This window comes from Zea mays, chromosome 8 (genome assembly GCF_902167145.1).
Source record: "Zea mays cultivar B73 chromosome 8, Zm-B73-REFERENCE-NAM-5.0, whole genome shotgun sequence".
Taxonomy (NCBI): domain Eukaryota; kingdom Viridiplantae; phylum Streptophyta; class Magnoliopsida; order Poales; family Poaceae; genus Zea; species Zea mays.
This window is the reverse complement of record NC_050103.1, coordinates 181,459,150-181,485,333: the sequence shown is the minus strand read 5'-3', so window position 1 is coordinate 181,485,333 and position 26,184 is coordinate 181,459,150. Positions and strand designations below refer to the sequence as shown.

Below are 26,184 nucleotides of genomic sequence, written 5' to 3'. Positions count from 1 at the left end.
CGCGGCAAGCAGGGGGCGGCGGCGGCTACCTAGGGCAGGGGGCGGGTAGGGGGTAGGGGCGGCGGCCTAGGTGGGGAGGGAGAAAATGAGGGGGGGGAGAGGGAGAGGGTTAGGGAATAAGGGAAAAAGGGGGGGGGCGGCCGGGCCTATTGGGCCCAAGGGGGGGCGCCAGGGGGCGGCTGGGCCGGCCGGGGTCGGCCCAGGGCGCGGGAGAGAGAGAGAGAGGGGAGAGAGAAAGAGAGAGAGAAAAGAGAAAGAAAGATCTTCTCTTCATTTTCGAAATCCGATCTTTCTACATGAATGCATTTGCACTTTCAAAGCAATCAAAAGAAATGCAAGGTTCGGCATGGTGCATCAAGCAACATAAAGCATTTAGGGTTTTTATACGTACGGGAATTCCAAACCGAATCCCGCTAAACTTTGGAAAAGGTCAAGGTGTAGCGAGGGCAAAAAGAAAAAGAAAAGGTAACGCCCGAATTTTGGCGAGTAAAGAAAAGAAAAAAAAATTCACTGCAAAAATTCGGGGCGTTACAAACCTATCCCCCTTAAAAGAATCTCGCCCTCGAGATTCAGGGCTGGCTAGCAAAGAGCTCCGGGTACTTGGCCATCAGATCATCTTCACGCTCCCAGGTTGCTTCTTCCTCAGAGTGGTGACTCCATCTGACTTTGCACATTCGGACGGTCTTCCTTCGGGTGACTCTATCTGCAACCTCAAGGATCTGAGCTGGCTTCTCAACATAGGTCAAGTCCTCCTGGACTTCCAGACCTTCCACTGGCAACTGCTCTTCCGGCACACGCAAGCACTTCTTCAACTGAGACACATGAAAGACATTATGCACAGCAGACAAATTCTCTGGCAAACTGAGCTGATAGGCCACTTCTCCACGTCTTGCAAGAATCTGATACGGACCAATGTAGCGGGGTGCCAGCTTGCCTTTGACTCCGAATCTTCTGACTCCTCTGATCGGTGACACTTTCAGATAGACAAAGTCTCCGACTTCGAAACTCAGCTCTCTTCTTCTTGTGTCTGCATAGCTTTGCTGCCTTGATTGCGCTATCTTCAGATTCTCTCGGACCATCTTGATGTTCTCTTCGGCTTCAAGCAAAATATCTGGCCCAAACACTTGCTTCTCTCCAGGCTGATCCCATTGCAACGGAGTTCTGCAACTCCTTCCATACAGCGCTTGAAACGGTGACATCTTCAAACTGGCCTGGTAACTGTTGTTATAGGAAAACTCTGCATAAGGCAATCGCTTGTCCCATCCGGACTGATCTTGCAACGCACAGGCTCTCAACATATCTTCAAGAATTTGATTGGTTCTTTCGGTCTGGCCATCTGTCTGCGGGTGATAAGCTGAACTGAAATTCAGATGCGTGCCCAAGGCTTCATGCAACTGCTGCCAGAAATGAGAGGTGAACTGCGTTCCTCTGTCTGACACTATCTTCTTTGGCACACCATGAAGACAGACGATCCGAGACATATACAATTCTGCCAATACTGCACTGTTGTAGTTGGTCTTGACAGGTATGAAGTGGGCTGATTTGGTCAAACGGTCCACCACTACCCAAATAGAATCGTAGCCGGCTCGAGTGCGAGGCAATCCGACTATGAAATCCATACCAATTTCATCCCATTTCCACTGAGGGATCTGCAACGGTTGCAACAATCCAGCTGGTCTCTGGTGTTCTGCCTTAATTCTTCGACAACTATCGCACATAGCCACATGCTCTGCGATTTCTCTTTTCATTCCGTACCACCAGAATTTCTTCTTCAGATCCTGATACATCTTCTCACTGCCAGGGTGAATCGAATAAGCTGTCTCATGAGCTTCCTTAAGAATCAACTCCCGAATAGACTGGACATTGGGAACACACAAGCGGTCTTTGAACCATACCACACCTTCTGCATCTTCTCGAAAGTCTTTGCCTCTGCCATCTAGAATCAATCGCCGAATCTCACTGATCTTCTCATCATTTTTCTGCGCTTCTTTGATTTCGCGCTCCAAGGTAGGTTCCAATTCAACTGTGACTCCTCGCGAATTGTTCAGAAATCCGAGACTCAACCTGTCAAACTCCTTGGCCAACTCATAAGGCATCGGACGAGCGACCATCAGATTGACTTGACTCTTTCTGCTCAAAGCATCTGCCACTACGTTTGCTTTTCCTGGATGGTAATGAATCTCCAACTCATAGTCTTTGATCAATTCTAACCATCTTCGTTGCCTCATGTTCAATTCTGACTGAGTGAATATGTACTTCAGACTCTTGTGGTCTGTGTAAACATCGCATTTCTGTCCATACAGATAGTGCCTCCATGTCTTCAGTGCGTGAACCACTGCTGCCAACTCTAGATCATGGATTGGGTAATTCTTCTCATGAACCTTCAGCTGTCGGGACGAGTAAGCCACAACTCTTCTCTCTTGCATCAACACACATCCCAAACCTGTGTAACAAGCATCGCAATACACCGAGAAGGGCTTGTGCACATCGGGCAAGACTAGGACAGGCGCTGTAGTCAACTTCTCTTTCAGCGCTTCAAAGGCCTCTTGACATTTCTGGGTCCACTTGAACTCAACTTTGTTGCCTAGCAACGCTGTCATTGGTTTCGCAATCTTCGAAAATCCTTCAATGAATCGCCGATAATATCCGGCCATTCCAATGAAACTCTTGATTCCTCGAGCATCCGTTGGCGCTTTCCAGTTTAGAATGTCTGCCACTTTCTTCGGATCCACAGCCAATCCTTCTTTGTTGATTATGTGACCCAAGAACAGGACTTCACTGATCCAGAACTCACACTTGCTCAACTTTGCATACAACTGGTGCTCTCGCAATCTCTGCAATACCATCCTCAAATGATCTGCATGCTCTTCTTCACTTTGAGAATAAACCAGAATGTCATCAATGAATACCACCACGAACTTATCAAGATAATCCATGAATACACTGTTCATCAAGTTCATGAAGAATGCTGGTGCATTGGTCAAACCAAAAGACATCACTGTGAACTCATATAAACCATACTTGGTAATGAATGCCGTCTTCGGAATGTCCGAAGGTCGGATCCTGAGCTGATGATAACCTGACCTCAGATCAATCTTGGAGAACACACTGGCTCCTCTCAACTGGTCGAACAGATCTTCTATTCTGGGCAAAGGATACTTGTTCTTGATCGTGACTTCATTCAAAGCTCGGTAATCAATACACATCCTCTTGGTACCATCTTTCTTCTCCACAAACAAGACAGGGGCGGCCCAAGGCGAGGTGCTTGGCCGGATGTAACCTTTCTCTGACAGCTCATCAATCTGCTTCTTAAGCTCAACCAACTCTGGTCCAGATATTCTGTAAGCTCTCTTAGAGATGGGGGCGGTTCCAGGAAGAAGCTCTATAGCAAATTCAACTTTCCGCTCTGGTGGCATACCCGGTAAATCCTTTGGAAACACATCTGGGAATTCAGACACAACCTTGATACTCTCAATTGGGTCTGCTTCACTGCTATCGACAGCCATCTGATAACAACTTCCTTTCTTTGGCTCAGGCGGGACTAACTCGGTCACCACTTCCTCTCCTAGTGGGGACACCAACTTGATCGTCCTTTTATCACAACTGATAACTGCCTGATACTTATCTAACCAATTCATCCCTAGGATGACATCTATTCCCTGAGTACCCATTACTATAAGGTTGGCGGGAAACGCTATCCCCCTTATTTCCACACTTACATTTAAACAAATGCTATCAGCTCGAATTCTACCACCGGCTGAGTCAATTTGAATGGGGGTTAACATGGTAGTAGTTGGAAGATTATGTGCTTCTACCCATGATGCAGTAATGAAAGAATGTGTTGCTCCAGTATCAAATAACACTTCTGCAATATGGGAGTCGACTGGGAACATACCTACTGTCATGCCGGGGGTCTCCTGAGCTGCTTCAGCCTCCAAGTGGTTCAATCTTCCATGATTATAGCGCGGCTGAGGGCGATTGCCTGCTCCAGGCTGAGACACATTCTGCTTTGCTGGGGCATTGGGGCCTGACTGCTGCTGGGCTGCCTTCTTCGGACATTGCATCACCCAATGGCTTTGCTCTCCACAGTGGAAACATGCTCTGTTTCCAACTTGAGCTGGTGCTGCCTGACTGTTTTGCTGATTTGCTGGGGCAGGAAGACGAGGTGCTTGCTGATTCTGCTTCTGAAACTGACCTCCTGACTGATTGCTCTGACGGTTCTGGTACTGATTCTGAGGATACTGCCTTTGAAACTGCTGATACTGCTGACGCTGCTGATGCTGCTGAGGTGGACGCTGGTTTTGCCTGAACTGCTGAGGTTGATTGCCTGAGAAACGGGGACGGCTGCTGCTTCCAGGCTGGGGTCCACTGATCTTGCGCTTACGATCTTCCATCTCCTTACGCTTCCTTTCTGTCATGATTGCTCTGTCAATCAGGTGCTGGAATGTCGGGAAGGTGTGGTTCATCAGCTGATACTGCAGAGGGTCAACCAAGCCTCTCAGAAAACGGTACTGCCGCTTGGCATCGGTGTTGACATCTTCAGGAGCGTAGCGAGACAATTGCAGAAACCTGTCTCGATACTCACTGACAGACGATGACCCTTGCTTGAGGGCCAGGAACTCCTCCTTCTTCACTGTCATCAGACCTGCAGGCACATGGTACTGACGAAAACTACCCCTGAATTCTTCCCAGGTGATGGTGTCGGGGTTGGCATGGGTGGCGAGGTAAGACTCCCACCATGACTGGGCTGCTCCTCTCAACAGACGGGGACCATACAGAACTTTCTCCCGGTCATCGCACTGAGCGGTATGCAACTCCCGCTCCACAGTGCGCAGCCAATCTTCAGCATCCATGGGGTCAGAAGAGTGAGCGAACGTTGGTGGATGACCTCTCATGAATTCAGCACGCTTGTCTCTGGGCATCTGAGGCATCTGAGGCTGAGGTGGTGCTTGCTGCTGCTGCTGCTGCTGCTGCTGAATGGCGGCCAAAGTCTGACCGATGGCTTGAACTGCCTGAGTCTGCATCAGAAACATCTGCTCAATCGACATCGGGGGCGGGGGCGGCAGGTGCTGCTGCTGGGGCACCTCATCCTGCGGAGCGGCTCGCTCCTGCTGAGCACGCCTTCCTCCTCTACGCCTGTTCTCTGACATCTGCAGAACGCAACCACACATCAGAACTGATCTGGCAAAGCTTGCAGCATAAGAAAAGAGTATAGAATTCTCCAACAGCACTGAACAGATGAGCATCTTCACTGATCTCCAACACAGACCACACAGCTTCTCAGATAAAGAGGAAAGGAGAATAATGGGTTTCCCAACTATATAACTAACTTTATTGACATAGTATGTAAACCAAAATGCAGGGGATACCCACACTCTGGTGACAATCATTACAAAGATCCAAACCAAACATAGTTCATCATGACAAACATAAATGCACAGGATATAGCAAACTACCCTGTCTAACTAAAACTAACTAAGACCGAGACTAACGCTAAGACTGAAGCTTCCATGTATATATTTATTTCGTATTAATTACAAGATCCAACTCTAACGATCTATGGTTCTAGGTTTATCTTGGTCTTGCAGGCGGGATTGCCATAAGACTGGTGTCCACGCTGAGGTGAGCGGTACGGGTGCTGAGTCCCAACGGGAGCGGGGGAACCACCGTCCAAGTGACGACGTTCCGCGCGCTCAGCCCGCAGCAGGGCGATCTCAGCACGAGCCCTACTCAGCTCGTCTAATGCATGGTCCAGCTCCGTGTTTAGCACGGCGGCTAGGTTGACTGTGCTGCTCAACCTAGGATTGCCCTCACCAACAGGTGAGACAATCACGCCTCCTGTGCTGCCAGATGAACGGCGGGGGTAATACTTCAGGTCAAGACCGTCAGCTGCCCCACCGAAAACCGAGCAGTAGTGCGAAAGCGCACGCCGTGCAGCATCTTGCATGGCTGCCTCAGCTGAGTCCCGTTCAGAGATAGAATAGTGCTCTGAACAGGCCTCTGCACCCTGGAGACTGTTCTCCGGGCAGCGCACCAAGCAAGTTGCCTCCCAGCGGTCCGGGTAGACCCCGCGACTGTGCTGGTAGACCACACAGCGATACTCGACGGACCAAGTATGCCGGTCAAATGCCCGACGTAGCAGGGTGTCGAGCGCATCATGGAAGTGACACCCGCGAGCAGCGTCGCGAGTGATGGGTCGAGCAACCCATCCTTCCGGCTCAGGGTTAGCAGAGAAGTCGGTGTCGTGGCTCGAGCTGTCGTCGCCATCTCCGTCGTCTGGGTCTCCTCCAGCAGCTACTCCAGAAGCTGGGACGCCCAGTGGTGGTGCAGGGGGCGCCTCCAGAGGAAGCACAGGGGAGCAGCTCCTCACAGACTCTATCTCCTGGTGGAGCGAGAAGGAAGAGCTCTGCTGCTCCTGTCGTCGACGCTCCTGCTCCTCACGCAGGCGGTGGTGTAGTCTCTCCAAGTGGCTGGACTGTCCGGCCACAGGACGGCGAAGCGGACGCTCAGCAAGGCGGGAGGGTAAGAAGGGGATGACTGACTTTCGTGCAGTGTGTCTAAGTCGAGCCATCTACAAAAGACATCGCAAGCAAAAGGGTGAGAACAGAATTAATATGACCAGCAAGTAATGAATCATAAACAGATGAAGGATTGGAATAGAACATAATTTTCAGCAAGGTATAATATATAGTAGAACATAGGTTTGGTCAGTAGGACCAACTTTTGAAGGGATATCAAAGTCAAGGAAGAGACAGAGGTCTATAATCCTTAGAACGACCATTCTACTCTAGGTTAGCGGTCCTACAGTCAGCACGGCTTTGATACCACTTATGTCACACCCGGTTTTAGAAGGCAAACCGAATGCGAACCATGTACGTGCCAGGATCAGTTATTCACGTACACAGCAGTTACATAATATGGACATCATCACACAGTGCTCAAAATAGTATTAATAAGGGAAATAGTCGATTACATCATACGTCTGAGACGTCCATATAGTTCTTACAATAAATCAAAGTGCGGAAAAGAAACGTAGATAACGCGGCCTTCACAGGCAGCCGACTGGGGGTTGCCGCTAACCCACACCTAGAACTCGTCGTAATCTTGGAACTCCTGGAAGTCTCCTTCCACAGCTTCATCTTCGCCTGAGCAGTGGTTGCAATGCTGACAACCTGGGGGGGGGTTTGGTGTGTAGAGCAAGGGTGAGTACACATCAACATACTCAGCAAGCATCCTGTTTGGCTGTAGTGGACTAGCTTTATGTGGGGGTAAGTCAAGCAGTTGCTTTTAGTTGGTCAGATTATTATTTACTAGTAGAAAGCCAAGTTTTAGCATTAACCCAAGTTATTAACCCGATGTACCCTTTCCAAACGGAAAGAATACCACTTACCAGCACCATAGTCATAACCAGAACCATCAATCTCATTGCCACCTGTACCACAATGTCTCTGATCAAGTACCACTAATCACTGGAGCTCCCTTGGCCGCTCATAACCGCGAGCACGGCTGATATATCAGTTTCATAACACTCTGCAGAGGTTGTGCACTTTACCCACAAGCCGTGATTCCCTCTTGCCTCGGGCCGATCAAACCCTTAAACACTACCAAGGTGAATAGGCAGGGTTTCACTACGTAGCCTTTACAAAGATTCCCCGGGGCTGTAGCCACCCGTTAGGTTTCCTAAATGCACCGCACTCCTCCCCAAGGGGCGAACCCAAACTTGGCAGAGCGAGCCGCATACACCGAGCCCCATTGACGGCACGACGGCTAAGTGAACTACACCCCGGATCCTCTAATTATTCAGCTAAGGGCACCCCATTCCACCCTCATGGTTGCACTGTTTTCCCGGGCGGTCATCCATAGAACAGGTCCTTACGGAGAGGCACTCGAGAAACCGCTCGAGTCCCCTTGAAAACCACAAGTATAATCATAAAGAAGAACGGGAAAACAGCGTATCATAGATAATCACATCATGTTCATTGATTAGAGTTGAGCAATAGCATCAGACTAAGTAGTAATAATCCGACCCAAATAGGTAAACAAGGACATGGATAACAAAAGCTAGTCAATCCTTAGGTATAAATGTGTAATGCGGGAGGTGAATTAAAGAATGAATAGGACATAGATAGGTCAAGGGACACTTGCCTCCACCAAACGACTGCTGCTCAGGGGCTTCTCCTGCGAATTCCTCGGGCTCTTCGACCGGATCGTTCTCTATGCGAGCGCAAACATACATACATACATCCACATATTTAATACAAAAGAACAGTACACCATACAAGATAACAAATAAAGTGAATATGCACCAAGTATGACATTCGATATCGCATTTGTTATGGCTAGAAAGAAACGGGAAAGGTCTCGCAGGGGGTTAAATCTTATGCACTAATGACACAATTGGTTTTTAACAAAATAATTCTGTTATATATATTTATATATACTGATGGAAACCTAATCACTTTTAGTTGATCAACATTGCACAGGGTAAACAATTAACTACGTGAATCAATAACATAACGGAATTTTAAACTAAACTTCCTATTTTCCCATAGCATGAACAGTGATTAGCCTACTTAAAATACAGTAATTATGATCACAGGAAGTAAATAAAATAAAATAAAAAAAATAAAAAAAACAGAAGGGGGGGCGGTTGAACCGGCCCTAGGGCGGTTGAACCGGCCCTAGGCGGGGCGCGCAGGGGGCGGCCGAGCGGCCGAGCAGGGGAGGGGGCGGGGCGGCCGAGCGGCCGAGCCGGCCGAGCCGGCCATGGGGCGCGCGCGGGGGGGGGGCCGGGGGCGCAGCCAAGGGGCCGAGCGGGCGGGGTGGGGCGGGCGGCCGAACCGGCCATGGGGCCGAGCGGCGAGAGGAAGGGGAGGGGGGATGGGGGAGGGAGGAGAGAGGGAGGAGGGGGGCTTACCGGCGTCGGGGATCGACGGCGAGGGGCGGCCGGCGGCAGGGGGCGGCGCGGCAAGCAGGGGGCGGCGGCGGCTACCTAGGGCAGGGGGCGGGTAGGGGGTAGGGGCGGCGGCCTAGGTGGGGAGGGAGAAAATGAGGGGGGGGGAGAGGGAGAGGGTTAGGGAATAAGGGAAAAAGGGGGGGGGGGGCGGCCGGGCCTATTGGGCCCAAGGGGGGGCGCCAGGGGGCGGCTGGGCCGGCCGGGGTCGGCCCAGGGCGCGGGAGAGAGAGAGAGAGGGGAGAGAGAAAGAGAGAGAGAAAAGAGAAAGAAAGATCTTCTCTTCATTTTCGAAATCCGATCTTTCTACATGAATGCATTTGCACTTTCAAAGCAATCAAAAGAAATGCAAGGTTCGGCATGGTGCATCAAGCAACATAAAGCATTTAGGGTTTTTATACGTACGGGAATTCCAAACCGAATCCCGCTAAACTTTGGAAAAGGTCAAGGTGTAGCGAGGGCAAAAAGAAAAAGAAAAGGTAACGCCCGAATTTTGGCGAGTAAAGAAAAGAAAAAAAAATTCACTGCAAAAATTCGGGGCGTTACAGACGGCCAGCCCTAGCCGCCACCCCTGTCGGTGGAACCTCCACGCGTGGAGTTGCCACCCCCGCATCCTCCCTTGCGAGGGCGATGGCCGCCGTCGGCAGTGGAAGCTGGACGAGGGGCCGCGTCAGGGGGCCGAGCGGGGGCCCGATCGACGGAGTGCGGGGGGCCTATCCCCCGGAAGACGCTTGAGCACCAGTGGTGGCGCTATAGAGTGCCGGGGCCGGAGCGGGACACTCGATCGTCATGGTGAGCTCCTCGAGGAGAAGCTCATTCCGCATGGCATGAAAGGGGGGGGAAGGCACAATCCTCTTGATCAGAGCCTTCAGGTAGCCGTAGCGGGGGATGAGGCCACGCAGGAGGTTCAGCACCAAGGTACGGTCCGCCACCGGCTCGCCGAGATCGCGGAGGGAGTTCGCCAGGCCCTTCATCTGGCGGCAGTCTCTCCCACGGAGAGGCCCCCCCCTGAAAGAACTGGTGGAACTGGGCGTCGAGGTGAAGGGCCCGAGCGTCCCTGTTCCCGAGGAACTGTTCCTAGAGAGCGAGCCACGCCTGACGGCCCGTGTTCGCCTGGTCGCGGATGATGTCCTGGAGCTCGACGGTGATGGTGTCGTGGAGCCACGAGAGCACCACGGTGTCCATCAGGGACTAGGCCGGGGACGGCGGGGCGACGATGTCATCGAGGACGTGGTCAGCGAGAGCATAGCGCCGAAGGGAGAGGAGGATTTGTCCCCGCCAACGAGGGTAGTGGGAGGATGTCGGGCCCAAGACGATGGACGCGAGGGACCGGATGTTGTGTAGACCGGCAGCCTGGGCGTGGAGAGCGGCGATGTGGTCGGCGTTGAGTCCAGAGGCTATGGGAGCCTCGGGAGTGGGCGGAGGAGTCTCAGGGATGACCGGTGGAGGGCCAAGGATGAGGTATTGTGTGGTGGCCATCTTTGCGGTCAGAGCGGCGCTCATGGCACGCTCTTGCTCCAAGGCGCGGGACGCGGCGTGCCCACGCTCCTGCGAGGCAGCGAGGGCAACCTGGATGGTGGCGATGGCGGCGACCAGTGCGGAGTCGGTCGACGACGCGTGGTGGGACCCAAGTGCTGTCGGCAACAGGTAGGCGAGGAGCGGTGAAGCCGGGGGGCGGGTGCCTGGAGAAGCCGGTCGAGGAGAGGGTCCCGGGGGCCGCGGGGGCACTGAGATCACCCATGGAGGCGGGGTAACCGGAGAGGCCCAGGTCGCCATAAAGGCTGCTAGGGAGGAGTCCAGCCGTGTATGCGCTGGCTGCGGCGGCGACGGCGGTGGTCGCGGTGGCGCTGGGCGAGGTGTGGCCGGTGGCAGCGGCGACAGTGTCGAGGGGTGCAACCATGGTGGCGGCGGCGCTGGTGGCCCATCGGACAGCAGAGGCGGCGGCGCTGCTGGGATCCATGGGGCAGCGACCGGCGGGTGGGTGGGTGGCAGCTAGCGCCGTCTGGGAGGTAGGGGCGACTGCCGAAAGTGAGGAAGGGGGCGACCACCAGGGAAGGGGAGGCGGTTGCGGTGACCAGGGGAGAGGGACCGGCGGCAGCCCAAGGGGGAAGGCGGCGTCCGACAGGGAGAGGGGTCGGTGACAGCCAAGAGAGAGGAGGGAGGAAAGAAACTAGGCCCTATACCATGTGGGAAACCCTAACCCTGGAGTGGGGTTGAAAATTGTATTAATAGACTTGGTAGTTGGGCCCAGACCCATTACAGAAGGGGCGAGAGGGTAATTACATAGGGAACACCCAAAACCCTAACGGGTACTCTAACACAGACAGTGGTAAAGATCCTCGTAAGCCCGCCCCTTTGCCTCCCCTACCACTCGTTTTGCAGTCTTCTTTGCCACCTTATTGTTCTCTATGTTGTCTGCACACTTGTCATGGTACAGGCACTTAAAGCATTCCTTTTTTTCCTAATAGCCTTTTGCACCTCTTCATTCCACCACCAAGTGTCTTTCAGTCGCGTCGACTTGCTTCAATCAGTATTTATGAAAATATGAACTAGATATTGGTCGTATAATGTTTGAACCTTGTAAAGTTAGGATCACTTATGAGTTATTGCACTACGTTAGTGCTTGTAATTAGAATGAGCATATTTTTTTTATTCATGTAGGTAGAAAAATCAAAACTTGATGAGAAAAGAAAACTAGGTGAACAAGACATGGTTCGGCTGATGCAAGAAAAGGAGAATGCAGAAAATACTATTGCTTCCCTTCAGCAAGAAATACAGGTCTTGAGTAGGATGCATGAACAGTACCACGAGAGAAAGGAAACAGAAGCCAGGCAGATGGAGGAACACTTGGCTATGAGACTTAAGGAGGCTGAGTTTCTTTTAATGCAATCAGAAAAGAAAGTTGAAGAAATTGAATCTGTTTCCCAACTGAAATCTCAACTTTGGACCAGGAAGGCAAACATTTTCCAGAGTTTTATGGATAATCAAAAATTGTCCATTAAGGTTCTGTTATCTTTCTATATCATTTTTTGTTGTATTTTAGTTTGTTTATGTTCTCACTTTTTAAAATATTTGACTATGTTAGGACATAAGGATATCATCTCAGTCCATTAAGCAGGAAATGTTTGCCCTTCAAATGAAATGGATAGATGAAATATCTAGCATTGGTATGTGGGTTCTCGTGATTTTTGTTGTGGCATTATTGTATATGTATGTTTGCTGATACTTTGTTTATCCTGCTCTTAACTTGTCAAACTTGGTTAGGACGTGAGTTGAAAGGCTTGGTAGATGCTGCTGACAATTACCATAAGGTTCTTGCTGAAAATCAGAAGCTATTTAATGAGGTACAGGAACTAAAAGGTATGTTCCTGCAATGATAAGCTTACACTTGGAGCACATTTTATGGCTGTTTAACATTCTCATTTCCACTCTAATGTTTGCTATCAGGCAATATCAGGGTTTATTGTCGTGTCAGACCATTTCTTCCTGGTCAAGATGGAAAAACAACCATTATTGATTATATTGGTGAAAATGGTGAGATTCTCATCACAAATCCCTTCAAGCAAGGGAAGGATGTGTGTCGAATGTTCAAGTTTAATAAAGTGTTTAATACACATGCTTCTCAAGGTATATCTTAACTCTTAAGTATGTTATTAATGGTCTAATCTAAAATTTAAAAGTTGTATCATTGGATATTGCTCACAAAGTTTTCTTACCTAATTTCCAGCTGAGGTATTCTCTGATATCCAACCTCTGATCAGATCAGTTCTTGATGGGTTTAATGTGTGCATTTTTGCCTATGGTCAAACTGGATCCGGAAAGACTTACACAATGGTACGAGGGCAGGGCTTGAAATAACAAAGTTGAAATTGATATAAGCCTTGGGATATTACTAACTGTTGCTTGACATTGTTTTTTCTTAGAGTGGGCCAGGCACATCAAAAGAAGATTGGGGTGTTAACTATCGAGCTTTAAATGACTTGTTCGACATCTCTCTAAGTAGAAGGAATGCTTTCTCATATGAGGTGGGAGTGCAGATGGTTGAGATTTATAACGAGCAAGTGCGGGATCTTCTCTCAAATGATATTGCACAAAAAAGATATCCTTCCTTCACCCACCTCCCCCCCCCCCAAAAAAAAAATGTTTACTTTCTGTTAGAGTATCTCTCATGATTGCATTTTTAGTACTTGCATACTGTCAGACATGCACAGAAAAAACATGTTCTTCCTGACAAAAAGAAACACTTGGAATTTGGAGTACATCTCAGCCTAATGGACTTGTTGTCCCTGATGCAAGTTTACATCCAGTCAAATCAACACTAGATGTGCTACAGTTGATGGAAATTGGACAAACAAATAGAGCAGTTGGATCAACAGCTCTGAATGAAAGGAGCAGTCGATCTCACAGGTATGTACCGGACTGCTAACCTATGTTACTAGAACATCGGGTGCCCTACTATGACTCCTCTTCCACAACCTTGAATTTCAGTAGGTTCATTAGAAAATTGTTTCATGATCTGGTAATAAGATAGAGCATAATGGTAAATGTTATTTTAAAGTTTGATAACAAAATCACAATCACCATTAATTATTTATTACATAATCTCAGTACATACCTTTTTAGAATGTATCGGATCTACTATTTACATACCTTTATAAAATCAATCAATATGAGGGAAACTGGGAAAATGGCCATAGAATACTTGCGACAATGTTCTGAGAGCTTTTGTTGCATGCAGCATTCTGACTGTGCATGTTAGAGGGGTGGATCTGAAGAATGGATCTACTTCCAGAGGATGTCTACATCTAATTGATCTTGCTGGGAGTGAAAGAGTTGAGCGATCTGAAGCAATTGGAGATAGATTAAAAGAAGCACAGTATATTAACAAATCCCTCTCTGCTCTTGGTGATGTGATTTTTTCTTTGGCACAGAAAAATGCCCATGTTCCTTATCGAAACAGCAAGCTGACTCAAGTTCTACAGAGCTCTTTAGGTAACAATAACATATAGTTGTTCCTCGGAAAAAAGGGGCACCAAATAGTTGGTTTATATATGCGGACATATTATTTATGATAATTCTCGTCTGTTTTCATGCAGGTGGGCAAGCAAAGACACTGATGTTTGTTCAAATTAATCCGGATACTGGATCATATTCAGAAACAATAAGCACTTTGAAGTTTGCTGAAAGGGTTTCTGGAGTTGAGTTAGGTGCTGCAAGAAGTAACAAAGAGGGTAAAGATATAAAAGAGCTGCTAGAACAGGTTCTTACAACTGTCTCACATATATTCAGATAATTTTAGTTTCTGTCATTCAACACTAGGAAGCAATCTTTATACAAACTTAACTTGAGCATTCAACACTAGTAAGTTTCACATAAACTTTCAGTGATCAGTTTAAAGGGAGAAGCTTTCTTCGAGGTCACTAATTCAGCTCAAATTAACTGTTAAACTGAAGAAAATGAAGGCTATGTTTGTTCAGCGCATACTTGTGCTTCAGCTGTTCAGCATATTGATACTAAATTTCACAAGAAGTATATTACTGTTAATAAGGTTTGCTGCAGTTGTTACTATAACTAGGGCATATAGCTTCGGTGTCCTCCTATGTTTATCAGAAGTCGATCATTTTTGTGTCCAGGTTTCATCTCTGAAAGACACAATATCACGGAAAGATATGGAAATCGATCAACTCCTGAAGAACAAAGCCAAATCTCCAGGTTCATCAATAGATAGAAATGACAGTCGCCAACAGATCCGGCGACTATCAGGTAAGGGAGTTATGTTCTAGTGACAGAATTTCATTATGCCCTCAAAATCATTCTGTGGTGAATGGGATCAGTAATGGACACGCTTCACTCTCTAATATATAGGGACTGGATCAAGTGAAGCCGAATGTGAAGATAACATGTCTGATGATGGCTGCTCAGTAGCAGGAACCGAGTATTCAGTAGGTGGTGCTTCAGAGGCGACAGCAGAACGGATGTATGTTGCCAACATCTCAACTTTCCACATCTCTTATTCCTTACCATCATTTCTTTTTTGAATTCAATGTCACATACTAGTTACAATCTGTTGGGCTCCCAATAAATTCTTTCGTTACATGTGTCAGCAGCAAACAATCTTCCTTTTCCCCTTTCAGTAACGAGTCCTGCTGTTTAAACTATGCTCTACAATTACAGGCAGAAGGCCCCATCAAGGATAGCCAGGCTATTCCACACAAAGAATGGACAGCCTGCAAACTCCAAACCAAAACCAAGGGAGTCTGCTCTGAAACCACCAGGTACATTAGAAACGTGGACCACTAGTAGGCAGTACTACCTGGTATCAAATCCAATTGTCCAGTAGCTGATCAATGCTTTTACAATTTGCGAGCATTCCATCATCTACAGGTCGCACGACATCTACAGGAGGAAGCCAGGCGACAGGAGGATCTTTAGTGAAACCCCCTAAGAGGCGGTAGAGAAATAAAGATTCCATCATCTAGGATTTGCCATGTTGATGGGGGTATGTGACGATGTCACTGTAACGGGTTCACTTGTCATCACCATGATGAGCAGCCGACTGTAGGCTGGATGTTGTATGAGCTGGACGCCATGAGGTTGGTTTCTCAGCCCTGCTGACCATCACGTTAGTTATCGACTATGTTACTGACCATCATCAACTTTTTATCTATACTATACTTAAAGCACCAGTTTCAACGGTCGTCCCACGTCATCTTTTTACAGATAACCTCTCACAGCTATCTCAAATTAATCTGTTGCACGCCTATAAATGGCCAAACGGCGGCCCGGCACGGGCCAGACGCCCGCGGACCACAACTCTGGCCCAGGCATATCATGTCGGCCTGCTGACTGTGCCGAGCCAGCCCGTCGGCCACGCCTATAAATGGCCAAACGGCGGCCCGGCACGGGCAAGACGCCCGTGGGCCACAACTCTGGCCCAGGCACGTCATGTCGGCCTGCTAACTGTGCCGGGCCAGCTTGTTAGCCCGTTGGCCACACCTATAAATGGCAAAACGGCGGCTCGGCACGAGCCAGACGCCCGCGGGCCACAACTCTGGCCCAGACACGTCATCTCGGCCTGCTGACTGTGTCGGTCAGCCCGTTAGCCCATCGGCCAATTTGATTAAATCAGCGTAAAATGTTAAAAAACGATGCAGGAGGTGGGGTTCGAACCCATGCCCTGCCCCTCCCCCAGCGTCGACTCCCTGTCCTGCAACCGGCACCGCCCTGCCCCTCCCCTAGCGCCGACTCCCTGCAACCGGCACCGGCCCGCCCTGCCCCTCCCCCAGCGCCGAGTACCTACAACCGGCCCGCGAGCCCTGCCACCGGCACCGCCCCACCCTGCCCGCGAGTTCGCCGTCGCAGTGGCCGACTCCTTGCCCTGCCACCGGCACCACCCTGCCCTGCCCGCGAGTTCGTCGTTGCAGTCGCCTGCAGAGCGCCGCGAGTTCCTCGTCTTTACCTGCCCAGCGTCGCTGCACCTCCCCGTCGCCCCGTGAGTTCGCCGTCGCAGTTGCATCTTCTCCGTGCCTCCTCGGATTCTAGCGCGATGGACCGAAGGCCAGCGCCAAAATCCCGTCGGTCTGCATTGAATGCCGCCATAGGTACGATTTCTGGAGGCTGGCATCCATCGTCACAAGATAATCGTCGCAGCCCCACGAACGACAGTCATGCAACACATGCACAACCTGAAGCTTTGTCGGCAGCTGCATCTGTGCAAAACCCTCTGGACAACAGCATTGATGCCTCGTGGATGCTTCCTGATTACAAGTGCGTATTTTTACTTTATCTGTTAAACAATTACATACAAGCAAATTGATTTTTAAACAATGAAGCAGATAATCATAAAGTAGTACAATAGCATACTACCCTCCCAAGATAACTGATGAAAATAGGTATATCTTAATTTTGTGCAGCATACTACCCTCCCAAGATAACTACTATAGGAATCTGATGAACCAAGATGATACAGATAATTTAGGCTTGGAGGATTGCGTGCAAGTTGATCCTCTTGTAGCTAATATGAATTCCCAGACAAAACCAAAGGGCCGCTCAAAAAATTTCACTGATGATGAGGACATTCTATTGTTGTCAGTGTATCTCAATGTTAGCAAAGATCCTACTGCTGGAAGGGACCAAAAAGATAGCAGATTTTGGGAAAGAATTGAAAAGTATTATCATGTCAATTTAACATTTGAATCAGATCGCAATTGCTCTTCATTGCGTCATCGATGGGGTATAATCCAAAAGGAAGTAAGTCTTTTCCAAAGTTACTATGAAGCCATACAAAGGAAGAATGAAAGTGGAAAGACAATGAATGACAAGGTACACTTTTATACTCTTATGTTATGCATTGCTTTTGTTCACATAGCATAAAATGGTTGTGGTTGACATATGCATTTTATTGTAGATTTCTGATGCTAAAGCTATGTTCCAAACCTTAAGAAAAAAGGCTTTTACTTTGTTTCATGCTTGGAATATTCTTAGACACGAGCCAAAGTGGTCATCAATAAAGGACTCCACAATGGCTACCAAGAAGCTGGATCCTCACAACGGTAATGAAGACGATGGACATGACACCCCTAGACCACCAGGAAGGAAAGCCGAGAAAGAAAAATTGCGAGCACGGAAGCAAGAGGACAATGACAATGATGCATTGATGGAAGAACTAAAAAAATTAGAGAGTCAAGATTGGAGATAGAAAATGATCGAAAGGCACGAGAAGACAAGTTATTAGAGCTGGAGAGTAGTAAACTTGATCTTGAGCGTGAACAACGTGACGACAAGGTGATGAGAACCGACACAAGTACAATGGATGATGAGTCAAAACAATATTTTAAGTTAGTGAAAGAGGAAATTTTGGCGCGACGTTTTGGGAGAAAGCAAGATTGAGGGGTCATGTTATTAGAGTTGGTTTTAGTCATACTGAACATATTTGTATTTTTTCTGTCTCTTCAATATAGTATTTTTCCTGAAACGACTACAAGATCTGTTTCCAATATAGTATTTTTTTTCGTTGCCATCGTTTACAAATGCTGCCATTGTTTACAATTCTTATCCATTCACTCATATCTTGAACATAGTGCACACATGCGTACAATATAGAGAAAATGTTATGAACAAAAATTGAAATGAACATGTTCTAAACACAACATAAAAAATTATTGTTCTTGGTTTATTTGACCTGCACGCTCCCATAGATGATCAACTAAGTCTGACTGGAGTTGTTGGTGAAGGTGAGAATCTTTGATGCCTAGGCGCATCTGACCAAATGATGTAAAATTTGAGGTTCCTACTCGTGAAACCACCTTTGTGACATCGGCATCACTTTTGTCATATGGCTCGTATATGTCATTGTCATCCCTTTCATCTTCAATTATCATGTTATGCATGATTATGCACGCCGTCATAATTTCACCAAGTGTGACTTTATCCCAAAACCGGGCTGCACCACGAACTATGGCAAAGCGAGCCTGCAACACTCCAAATGCACGTTCAACATCTTTCCCTTGTGACTCTTGGGCTTTAGTAAAATTTTGGTCCTTTACATTTGCCGGAACCTTCTTACTTTTCACAAATGTTGACCAAGAAGGATAAATCCCATCAGCTAGGTAGTACCCCATATCATAGTCGTGCCCGTTGATTTTATACTTAACTTCTGGGGGCTTCACCGGTAGCAAGTCGGTCAAAAAGAGGAGATCTGTGCAAAACATTAATATCATTGACCCTGGTAGACCAAAGAAGGCATGTCATATCCATAAATCGGAAGACGCAACTGCTTCTAATATAATTGTTGGTTCTTTTACATGGCCGCGGTACATACCCTGATAAGCTGTAGGACAATTCTTCCACTTCCAATGCATACAATCTATGCTACCAAGCATACCAGGAAATCCACATTGTTCAGCAATATTAAGCAGCCTAGCTGTGTCATTATTATTTCGGGCCCTCAGGCATTTTTTGCCGAAAACCTCACAAATAGCCCTAACAAATTTCTGCAGACTCTCAATAGCAGTGCTCTCACCAATCCTTATATACTCGTCAACATAATCTGCTGGAACATCGTACGCTAGCAGCCTTAATGCTGTTGTTACCTTCTGTAAACAAGAACACCCTTGGACACCAGCAGCATTTCGTTTTTGAACAAAATACTCGTCATGCTCCTCGACGGCGTTAGCTATCCTTTTGAAGAGGCAGGAACTCATGCGAAAGCGACGCCAAAAATACTTCTCAGGATATGTCGGATTCTCGGCAAAATAATCATGATATAATTTTATGGCGCCTTCTTCTTTACTTCAATCATAAACTTTATGTCCAGGCCTTTTACGTTGTCGACGCTTCCTCTGTCGATATTCAACAATCTTAATAGCCAGCAAGTCGTCGAGTTCATCGTATAGATCGTCGTTCTCTCCATGAATGATTCTTCTCAACATTCCCATCATATTTTCTGTAATATGTCATTGAATAAGAAGAAAATGACTGTGCGTCAAAATGGTTACGTCAAAATCTATTAAAAAATCATCATGGTCATCACATCTAGGCTGTCAACAGCAATGAATAAACAATGATAGAGGCGACGAGTGATTGAATAATCATCATGTACCTTTACTGATGTAGATCGTGCAGATACATGTGCTTGATCTGACGCCACAAGCTGGGTAGCCGATCAGAGGACGGAACTCACGGAAGATGCATGCAGCCAATTGCCAACGAGTCGTGCAGATACATGCAGCCAAAAGCAAATGCACGTGTGGATATATGAGCGCAACCGGTGGTAGGGAGAAGGCGGGAGAAACGAAAACAAAGCAAAAGAGAGCGTGCCAAAAAAATATTGCGCCAAAAAAACAACCTAAGCGCAACTGTTGGAGCTACACAATATCGCGAGCCCTAAATCAGTTTAAATGAAGCCCGTTTTTACTTTATAGGTCACTATTACTGCTGGAGATGCTCTAAGTAAAGTTGTCTAACCAGTAGAACATCATGCTCACATGTTTTTAATATTGAATATAAATTATATATATGTATATACATGTTTTTGTAAAACAAAAAAATATAATCGTGTCGGGCCAGACCAGCACTACGGGCTGAGGCTACAGCCCAAGCACGACACGACGTTCTTGGCTCTTGCAAGCATTAGGTCGTTTCTGAGACTACATTGGCGCAATGAACTCCATGATGTTTGAGGTTGCTGAATTGGATGGAGCAACAATGATTTGTCACACTAACAGTAAAATGAAAGGTTATTTGTTGGTTTTAAACGTTAGTAATTGCTACGAAGTAGCGTAATTTATATGGAGTGCATCCAGTTTTTATTGATGCCTGACTTTAGCAACCACTCCATATTTTGATCTATCTTTTTTATAAGTTTGAGTTAATGTGACTTATTTTAGAAACTTGAGCTCACAAACTTTCTTTTATTTGGTCTCTATATGGTGGAATTATGTCATTTTATAATCTCTGTTCATTTAGTCAGCCGTTGTGCTTCTAATTGCTCACTTCATTGGCCGTGTTGTACCAACACATGTTGGATGGAGTAAATAATAACATCAGTTAGCCAAATCAAAAAAATTATACAGAGAGCGGCGACAATCAATAAAAAATCTTGAATTTTTTTGGTGGATAGTTTATATGGGTATTGTTGTAAGCCGTCGTAACGCACGGGCAACTGACTAGTCTATCATAACATTTCAGTCTGTGGCCTTTATTATCAGTCTATAGTCACTTTAGTGTCACATCAATTTTTTATTTAAAATAAAACATGATAGTCATTGTGAAAAAATCACCTGATCGCATAATTAAGAAAAGATACATAATACAAAGAAAACAAATAAATTGTAGTTAAAATAGTTAGAGGAAGCCCAGACCGGCTACCTCCTGCGACTTGGTCCAGTCCAGCGCGCCCACCCACTCCCCAAGCCAGGCTGTCGGATATGCATGAGTCAAACACGTTCTCTGCATGCACGTAAATTTAGGAAATAGATGTGTGACGATTTTTATTTTTAAATGATTTATTTCCTCCATAAATATAAGACAGTTGCAACAGCCATGCAGCTAGGCTCGTCAGGTCTAGTTTATGATATATACTGATACTAAATATGTTACATGGTGTAGATATTTATGCAATTCGGTACAGTGCGTAAAAATATGTTACCCGCTGCATGCGCACAAATTTAGGATGAAAAAAATGTGTGTTGAAATGAAATAAATTAGCATGCATGGAAATAAAAAATCGCATTTAATGCTTTATTTCTTCCATAAATATAGGATCCATCCAATAGTCATGCTCATGCAGTTAAACTTGTTAGAACTAGTTTATGATATATATTGATACTAATTATGCTATATGGTGTAAGTATTTATGCAATTTGGTACACTGCGTAAAAATCTGTTTCCTGCTACATGTGCACAAATTTAGGATGACAAGTGAAAGGGAAATAGGGTCAAACCTTTTCCTAAATGATTTTGGTGGTTGAATTGTCCAACACAAATTATTAGACTAACTAGTTTGCTCTAGATTATAAGTTCTACAGGTGCCAAAGGTTCAACACAAACCAATAAAAAGTCCAAGAAAGGGTTCAAATAAAAAGGAGTAAAAGAAACCGAAGGCAACCCTGGTCTGGCGCACCAGGGTGAATTCACTTGAACTGCACAGGTTTGGGTTTCTGAAAATGGCTCTCCGCTATAATTCACCGGACTGTCCGGTGTGCCATGCGGAGTAACGGCTACAGCGCCAACGGTCGTCTACAAAAGGTGAACAGTGAGCTACAATGCGCGTACTGCGCGCGCAGAAGTCAAAGCAGGCACAGATGGCGCACCGGACAGTGAACAGTGACTGTCCGGTGCACCACCAGACTATCCGGTGGCCCCACTTGTCAGAGCTCCAACGGTCGAACCCTAACGGTTGGGTGACGTGGCTGGCGCACCGAACAGTGTCCGGTGGTGCACCAGACTGTCCGGTGTGCCCTTCGACAGCAGCCTTCCCCAACGACCAATTTGGTGGTTGGGGCTATAAATACCCCCAACCACCAACACTTCAAGGCATCCAAGTTTTTAGCCAACACATTCAATACAAGAGCTAGTGCATTGAATACAAGACACAAATAGAGTGAATCAAAATCTCTCCAAGTCCCAATTCCACTCAAAGCAATTAGAGACTAGAAGAGAGAGTTTTGCCGTGTTCATTTGAGCTCTTGCGCTTGGATCGCTTTTCTTCTTCCCCATTTCTTGTTCTCAACTCAATTGTAATCAAAGCAAGAGACACCAAGTTGTGGTGGTCCTTGTAGTGGACTAAGTATCCCGTTTGATTGAAGAGAAAAGCTCACTCGGTCTAAGTGACCGTTTGAGAGAGGGAAATGGTTGAAAGAGACCCGGTCTGTGTGACCACCTCAACGGGGAGTAGGTTTACAAGAACCGAACCTCGGTAAAACAAATCACTGTGTCATCCGCTCTTATTTGCTTGTAATTTGTTTTCGCCCTCTCTTTCGGACTCGCTTATATTTCTAACGCTAACACCGGCTTGTAGTTGTGGTTTAAGTTTATAAATTTCAGATTTGCCTATTTACCCCCCTCTAGGTGACTTTCAACAAGATATGTGATGAAAGGAAATGGATTGGCATGCATGGAAACAAAAAAAATCTTATTTAAATACTTCCTCCATAAATATAGGATCGCTGCAACATCCATGCAACTAGGCTCATTACAACCAGTTTATGATATATACGTATACAAATTATGGTACACGGTGTAGGTGTTTATGCAATGCGGTACACTGCATAAAAAATATGGCATGTGGTTCACTGGTGGACGCATCTCCAGATTCAAGTGTAAAAACCTTAAGTTTTGAGCACAAAACCCCTCAGTTATAAGCGTAAATACCAAGCCGTGCGCGCTCTCGGGCAACCGCCGCCGTCACTAATGAATCGGGATGGGGCGTAAAAAACTGAACCCTAGCACTCCGGTTCTTCTTTTATAGACGTCTGAATCTGGTCCGGCTCGACCGGATTGCACCGTCTGACCTAAACTCTCTCTAGTTATTGGAAGCCCAGGGCTTGTAATATATATATAGTTCGTAAAAACGATACAATACTACTCATCATCATTATCCTCTTTGATTTATTTTGTGTTTTTCTCATTTAATTTTAATTGTTTGGTCATTTTTTATGTATAATTTGTAGGTTCTTTTTATGTCATCATTTTCTTTTTCGGTTCGGAAGCCTATCTCGAAAGAATTTTTAAGTTAAGTGTACTTGGCCTAGAGCAATCTTAAGATAGAACCGACCAGGAAGTATTTTCGGGTGCGCATGAGCGATGACAAAGTACACACAAAAGACTCGTGTTAGTTTGTGGGGATCCTCTATGATCCTAGAGGGCTCACAGGGATAAGTACCACAGATCCGAGAGTGGACGGGGTGTTATAGTTATCCTGTGGTTGTTCTTATAAAACCTGTTCATCATGCTCTTCTCTATGGTAGGAGGCAATCAATAGAGTGTGTTGATTCAACACTGCCCGATGATGTCAAGCTATAATCACCATCTAGGTTAAGACGGGATTGTTTGCTCCCATCGCTGGAGTCAGCGTCACCGTGTAGTATGCACCACTTGAGTTGGTGGCAAAGAACATGTCACATGTGCTTCAACTTGAAGTATGTTTCGATAGGCCTGTTATAGAAGCTCTCTTTCCCTATTTGAGGAGCATAACATCATCTACTCCACTCGACCAGGCCATAAACAATCGATTGTAAATGTCGTTGAAGAGAGTAACCTTGTGGTTGGTTGTGGACCATCGATCCTTTAGCTGCTTGGGGGTACAATAGCGAGAAAGAGATATATGTGCTCGCTATTTGGCCCTAAAAGGTCAATCCTTTTTTATTGCCTTCAACAGGGTCCATAGAGTGCAGTAGCCATGCGTTAATCTATAAATTTATAAAAATATTAAAAAAAATATTCTCGACCCAAAAATTGGGCCGAATTCATAAAACTATATGTGTATTTATCAGTCTTTTGTCATTCTTCTTAGTTTAGTCCCTTTACTATTGGAACTGAGTAGCATTGGAGTACACGAACTGGTTGGAGGCTGCATCACTATGACTACTTGGGAGGCACTATTGTGCCTACAATGATGGAAAATAGCACAAGCACAATATGTGGGAAGGAACAAAGGAGGAACACCATATAGATACATGTACGTGTATAGAGGAAAGTATGGATAAGTGAAAGGTTGAGGAGGAGAAGCGTCGATGGTAGGAGTTCAGTGGAAGGAGGAGCATTGGTGGTAGAAGGGGCATCGATGTATGGTCGATATGGATACAGAGGTGGAGGATATAGTTGTCGGGAAACATATAAAAAGAGCGTGGCCAACCTAACAAGTGTCATGCACTTGAGAATTGAGATTCTCGTGCAATTAAACTATTAATGGTCATGAAAAAATAAACATTTATGTATGCTATCAATATATCAGATTTTGTGTTTGGTGTATTAATATATCAAATTTTAAGTTCTAATGGAGATATAAAAAATAGTTCTATTATTTCAAAATTTTATATTGGAGAGACGGTGTAAGGCGCGCGCATAGCACAAAAAAGCTGCCAAGAAAAACACTGAACTTGAACTCTACAAACCAAAACTAAAAAAAAAAGACTGCACGGAACTGTGCCAGAAAAAAACACGAACGCTGAACTGTGCAAACAAAAACTAAAAAAGACTCTGAATTGAAATGTGCAATAAAAAAACTGAAAAAAGACTCTGAACTGAAATGTGCAATAAAAAAACTGGAAAAAGACTCTGAACAAAAACTTAAAAGTGCAATAAAAAATTGGAAAAAGGACTCTGAAACTACGCAAAAACTGAAAAAGACTCTGAACTGTGAAACAAAAATGTTGAAAAAAAATTACGGTGAGCGTGGATCGAACACGCGACCTTCAGATCTTCAGTCTGACGCTCTCCCAACTGAGCTATCCCCGCTTTGATATATATAGTTAACTAGTGTAGTTTAATGGCTGAAGGCTACTATTAACTGAACGAGGTTGAAGGCCCACTTCATGCCCACCATAAGCTCGTGTCCCTACGATTACACTTGCGAACTTAAGCTCACTAGAAACTGGTAGAATTTGGCACCTCTTGTATTCAAGTTCAACCGTGTATGTATATGGCTATGATCTACTAGAACAGTAAAGAGCACCATGACTCCATGACCATGAGCTAAAATCCCAAGCAGAACCATAGTGCCGCTCATGTCTACTACGTCCTTCGTCACCTACCGTCAGAGGCCCCCGAGAGCTACCGGGCGCCGCCACAGCGCCACCGACACCAGTCACCATGGTCACCGGCGTTCTGACCGGCAGCAGCTCATGGTCGTCGGGGTACGGCAAGTGCCACGATGTCGGCAGGTTCCTGCGCTGCTCCGCCAGTGTCACGGTGCTGCGGCTGCCGGAGAGGCCGTGCCCGCGGGCCGCGGAGAAACAAGAAAGCGGTGGCCTGGGCACCGGGTGTGGTCAACATGCGCCTGTTGGACTCAGTGTCGTGCAGACTGCAGAGAATCTGCAGATCATGGTAGCAGTACTGCAGCAGCTTGCCATTTGCTGTGACTGTTTACCGTGTCTTCCTGTCATGCTCGTATGCCATCTGGTAATGTTCAGCAAGAAGTAACTGCATGGCTTGTTTCGCTTTCCTAAGTATGCAACTGATATGCCACTGTTAACCTAAACATTAGAATGAACAAAACCTAAATTTGGTCTCAGTTATCGGAAGGAAAGTACTCCTGACACACCATCTACCTCCGTGTCGACGTTTCGACCCCGGAGGGTCCCTGAACCGACAAGTAAATTGTCGTTGCGTGTCCTAGCCCAGATGGGTCGGCGCGAGACGGGACACAAGGGGGAAAATAAAGGGAACCGCGGCTCGTGTTGTCCTGCGCCCAGGGCGGATGCGCTTGCAGTAGCGGGTTACAAGCGTTCGCGAGAAAGGGAGAGAGTCTGCTCGTCAGCCCGTCCTCCCGCGCGGCCACCTTCCCGTACGAGGGCCCTGGACCTTCCTTTTATAGATGTAAGGAGATGGTCCAGGTGTACAATGAGGGGTGTAGCAACGTGCTAACGTGTCCGGCAGAGAGGAGCCGGAGCCCTATGTACATGCCGGCGTGGCTGTCGGAGAGGTGTTAGTGCCCTATTCATGTGATGTCGTGGCCGTCGGAGGAGCGCTTGAGCCCGGTAGAAGCACAGTTGTCGGAGCTGTCGGGTCCT

At 46.7% G+C, this 26,184-nt stretch overlaps 2 protein-coding genes and 1 non-coding gene across 6 annotated transcripts in view; 2 read left to right on the top strand and 1 right to left on the bottom strand.

The window, feature by feature from the left end:
* LOC541865 (kinesin-related protein16) overlaps positions 1-15,655 on the top strand; it is a 29,831-nt gene extending 14,176 nt beyond the window's left edge. For both annotated transcript variants that reach the window (XM_020543377.3, XM_008659015.3), the window contains 13 exons: positions 11,615-11,956; positions 12,039-12,120; positions 12,218-12,313; positions 12,401-12,580; positions 12,681-12,787; positions 12,877-13,052; positions 13,196-13,360; positions 13,692-13,945; positions 14,050-14,213; positions 14,587-14,716; positions 14,819-14,930; positions 15,128-15,228; positions 15,338-15,655. In XM_020543377.3, coding sequence (XP_020398966.1) covers positions 11,615-11,956; positions 12,039-12,120; positions 12,218-12,313; positions 12,401-12,580; positions 12,681-12,787; positions 12,877-13,052; positions 13,196-13,360; positions 13,692-13,945; positions 14,050-14,213; positions 14,587-14,716; positions 14,819-14,930; positions 15,128-15,228; positions 15,338-15,408 — 1,980 coding nt within the window. In that variant the 3' untranslated portion in view covers positions 15,409-15,655. The remainder of the gene's footprint in view (positions 1-11,614; positions 11,957-12,038; positions 12,121-12,217; positions 12,314-12,400; positions 12,581-12,680; positions 12,788-12,876; positions 13,053-13,195; positions 13,361-13,691; positions 13,946-14,049; positions 14,214-14,586; positions 14,717-14,818; positions 14,931-15,127; positions 15,229-15,337) is intronic.
* A 382-nt stretch (positions 15,656-16,037) lies between these two features.
* On the top strand, positions 16,038-17,970 carry LOC103636663 (CASP-like protein 4A2). Of its 3 annotated transcripts, none has more exons than XM_008659014.4 (3): positions 16,038-16,720; positions 16,867-17,275; positions 17,438-17,970. In XM_008659014.4, exons 1-3 carry the CDS (start codon positions 16,089-16,091, stop codon positions 17,507-17,509), a joined length of 1,113 nt encoding a protein of 370 aa, XP_008657236.1. In that variant the 5' UTR covers positions 16,038-16,088; the 3' UTR covers positions 17,510-17,970. The 3 variants fall into 3 exon arrangements, with proteins under 3 accessions (XP_008657236.1, XP_008657235.2, XP_020398968.1); XM_008659013.4 differs by having other exon boundaries at positions 16,118-16,720; positions 17,361-17,970; XM_020543379.3 differs by having other exon boundaries at positions 16,222-16,720; positions 16,812-17,275; positions 17,361-17,970.
* A 6,867-nt stretch (positions 17,971-24,837) lies between these two features.
* On the bottom strand, positions 24,838-24,910 carry TRNAF-GAA (transfer RNA phenylalanine (anticodon GAA)). Its single transcript has one exon. It is a non-coding gene; the product is annotated as a tRNA-Phe (tRNA).
* Between the last annotated feature and the right edge of the window lie 1,274 nt (positions 24,911-26,184).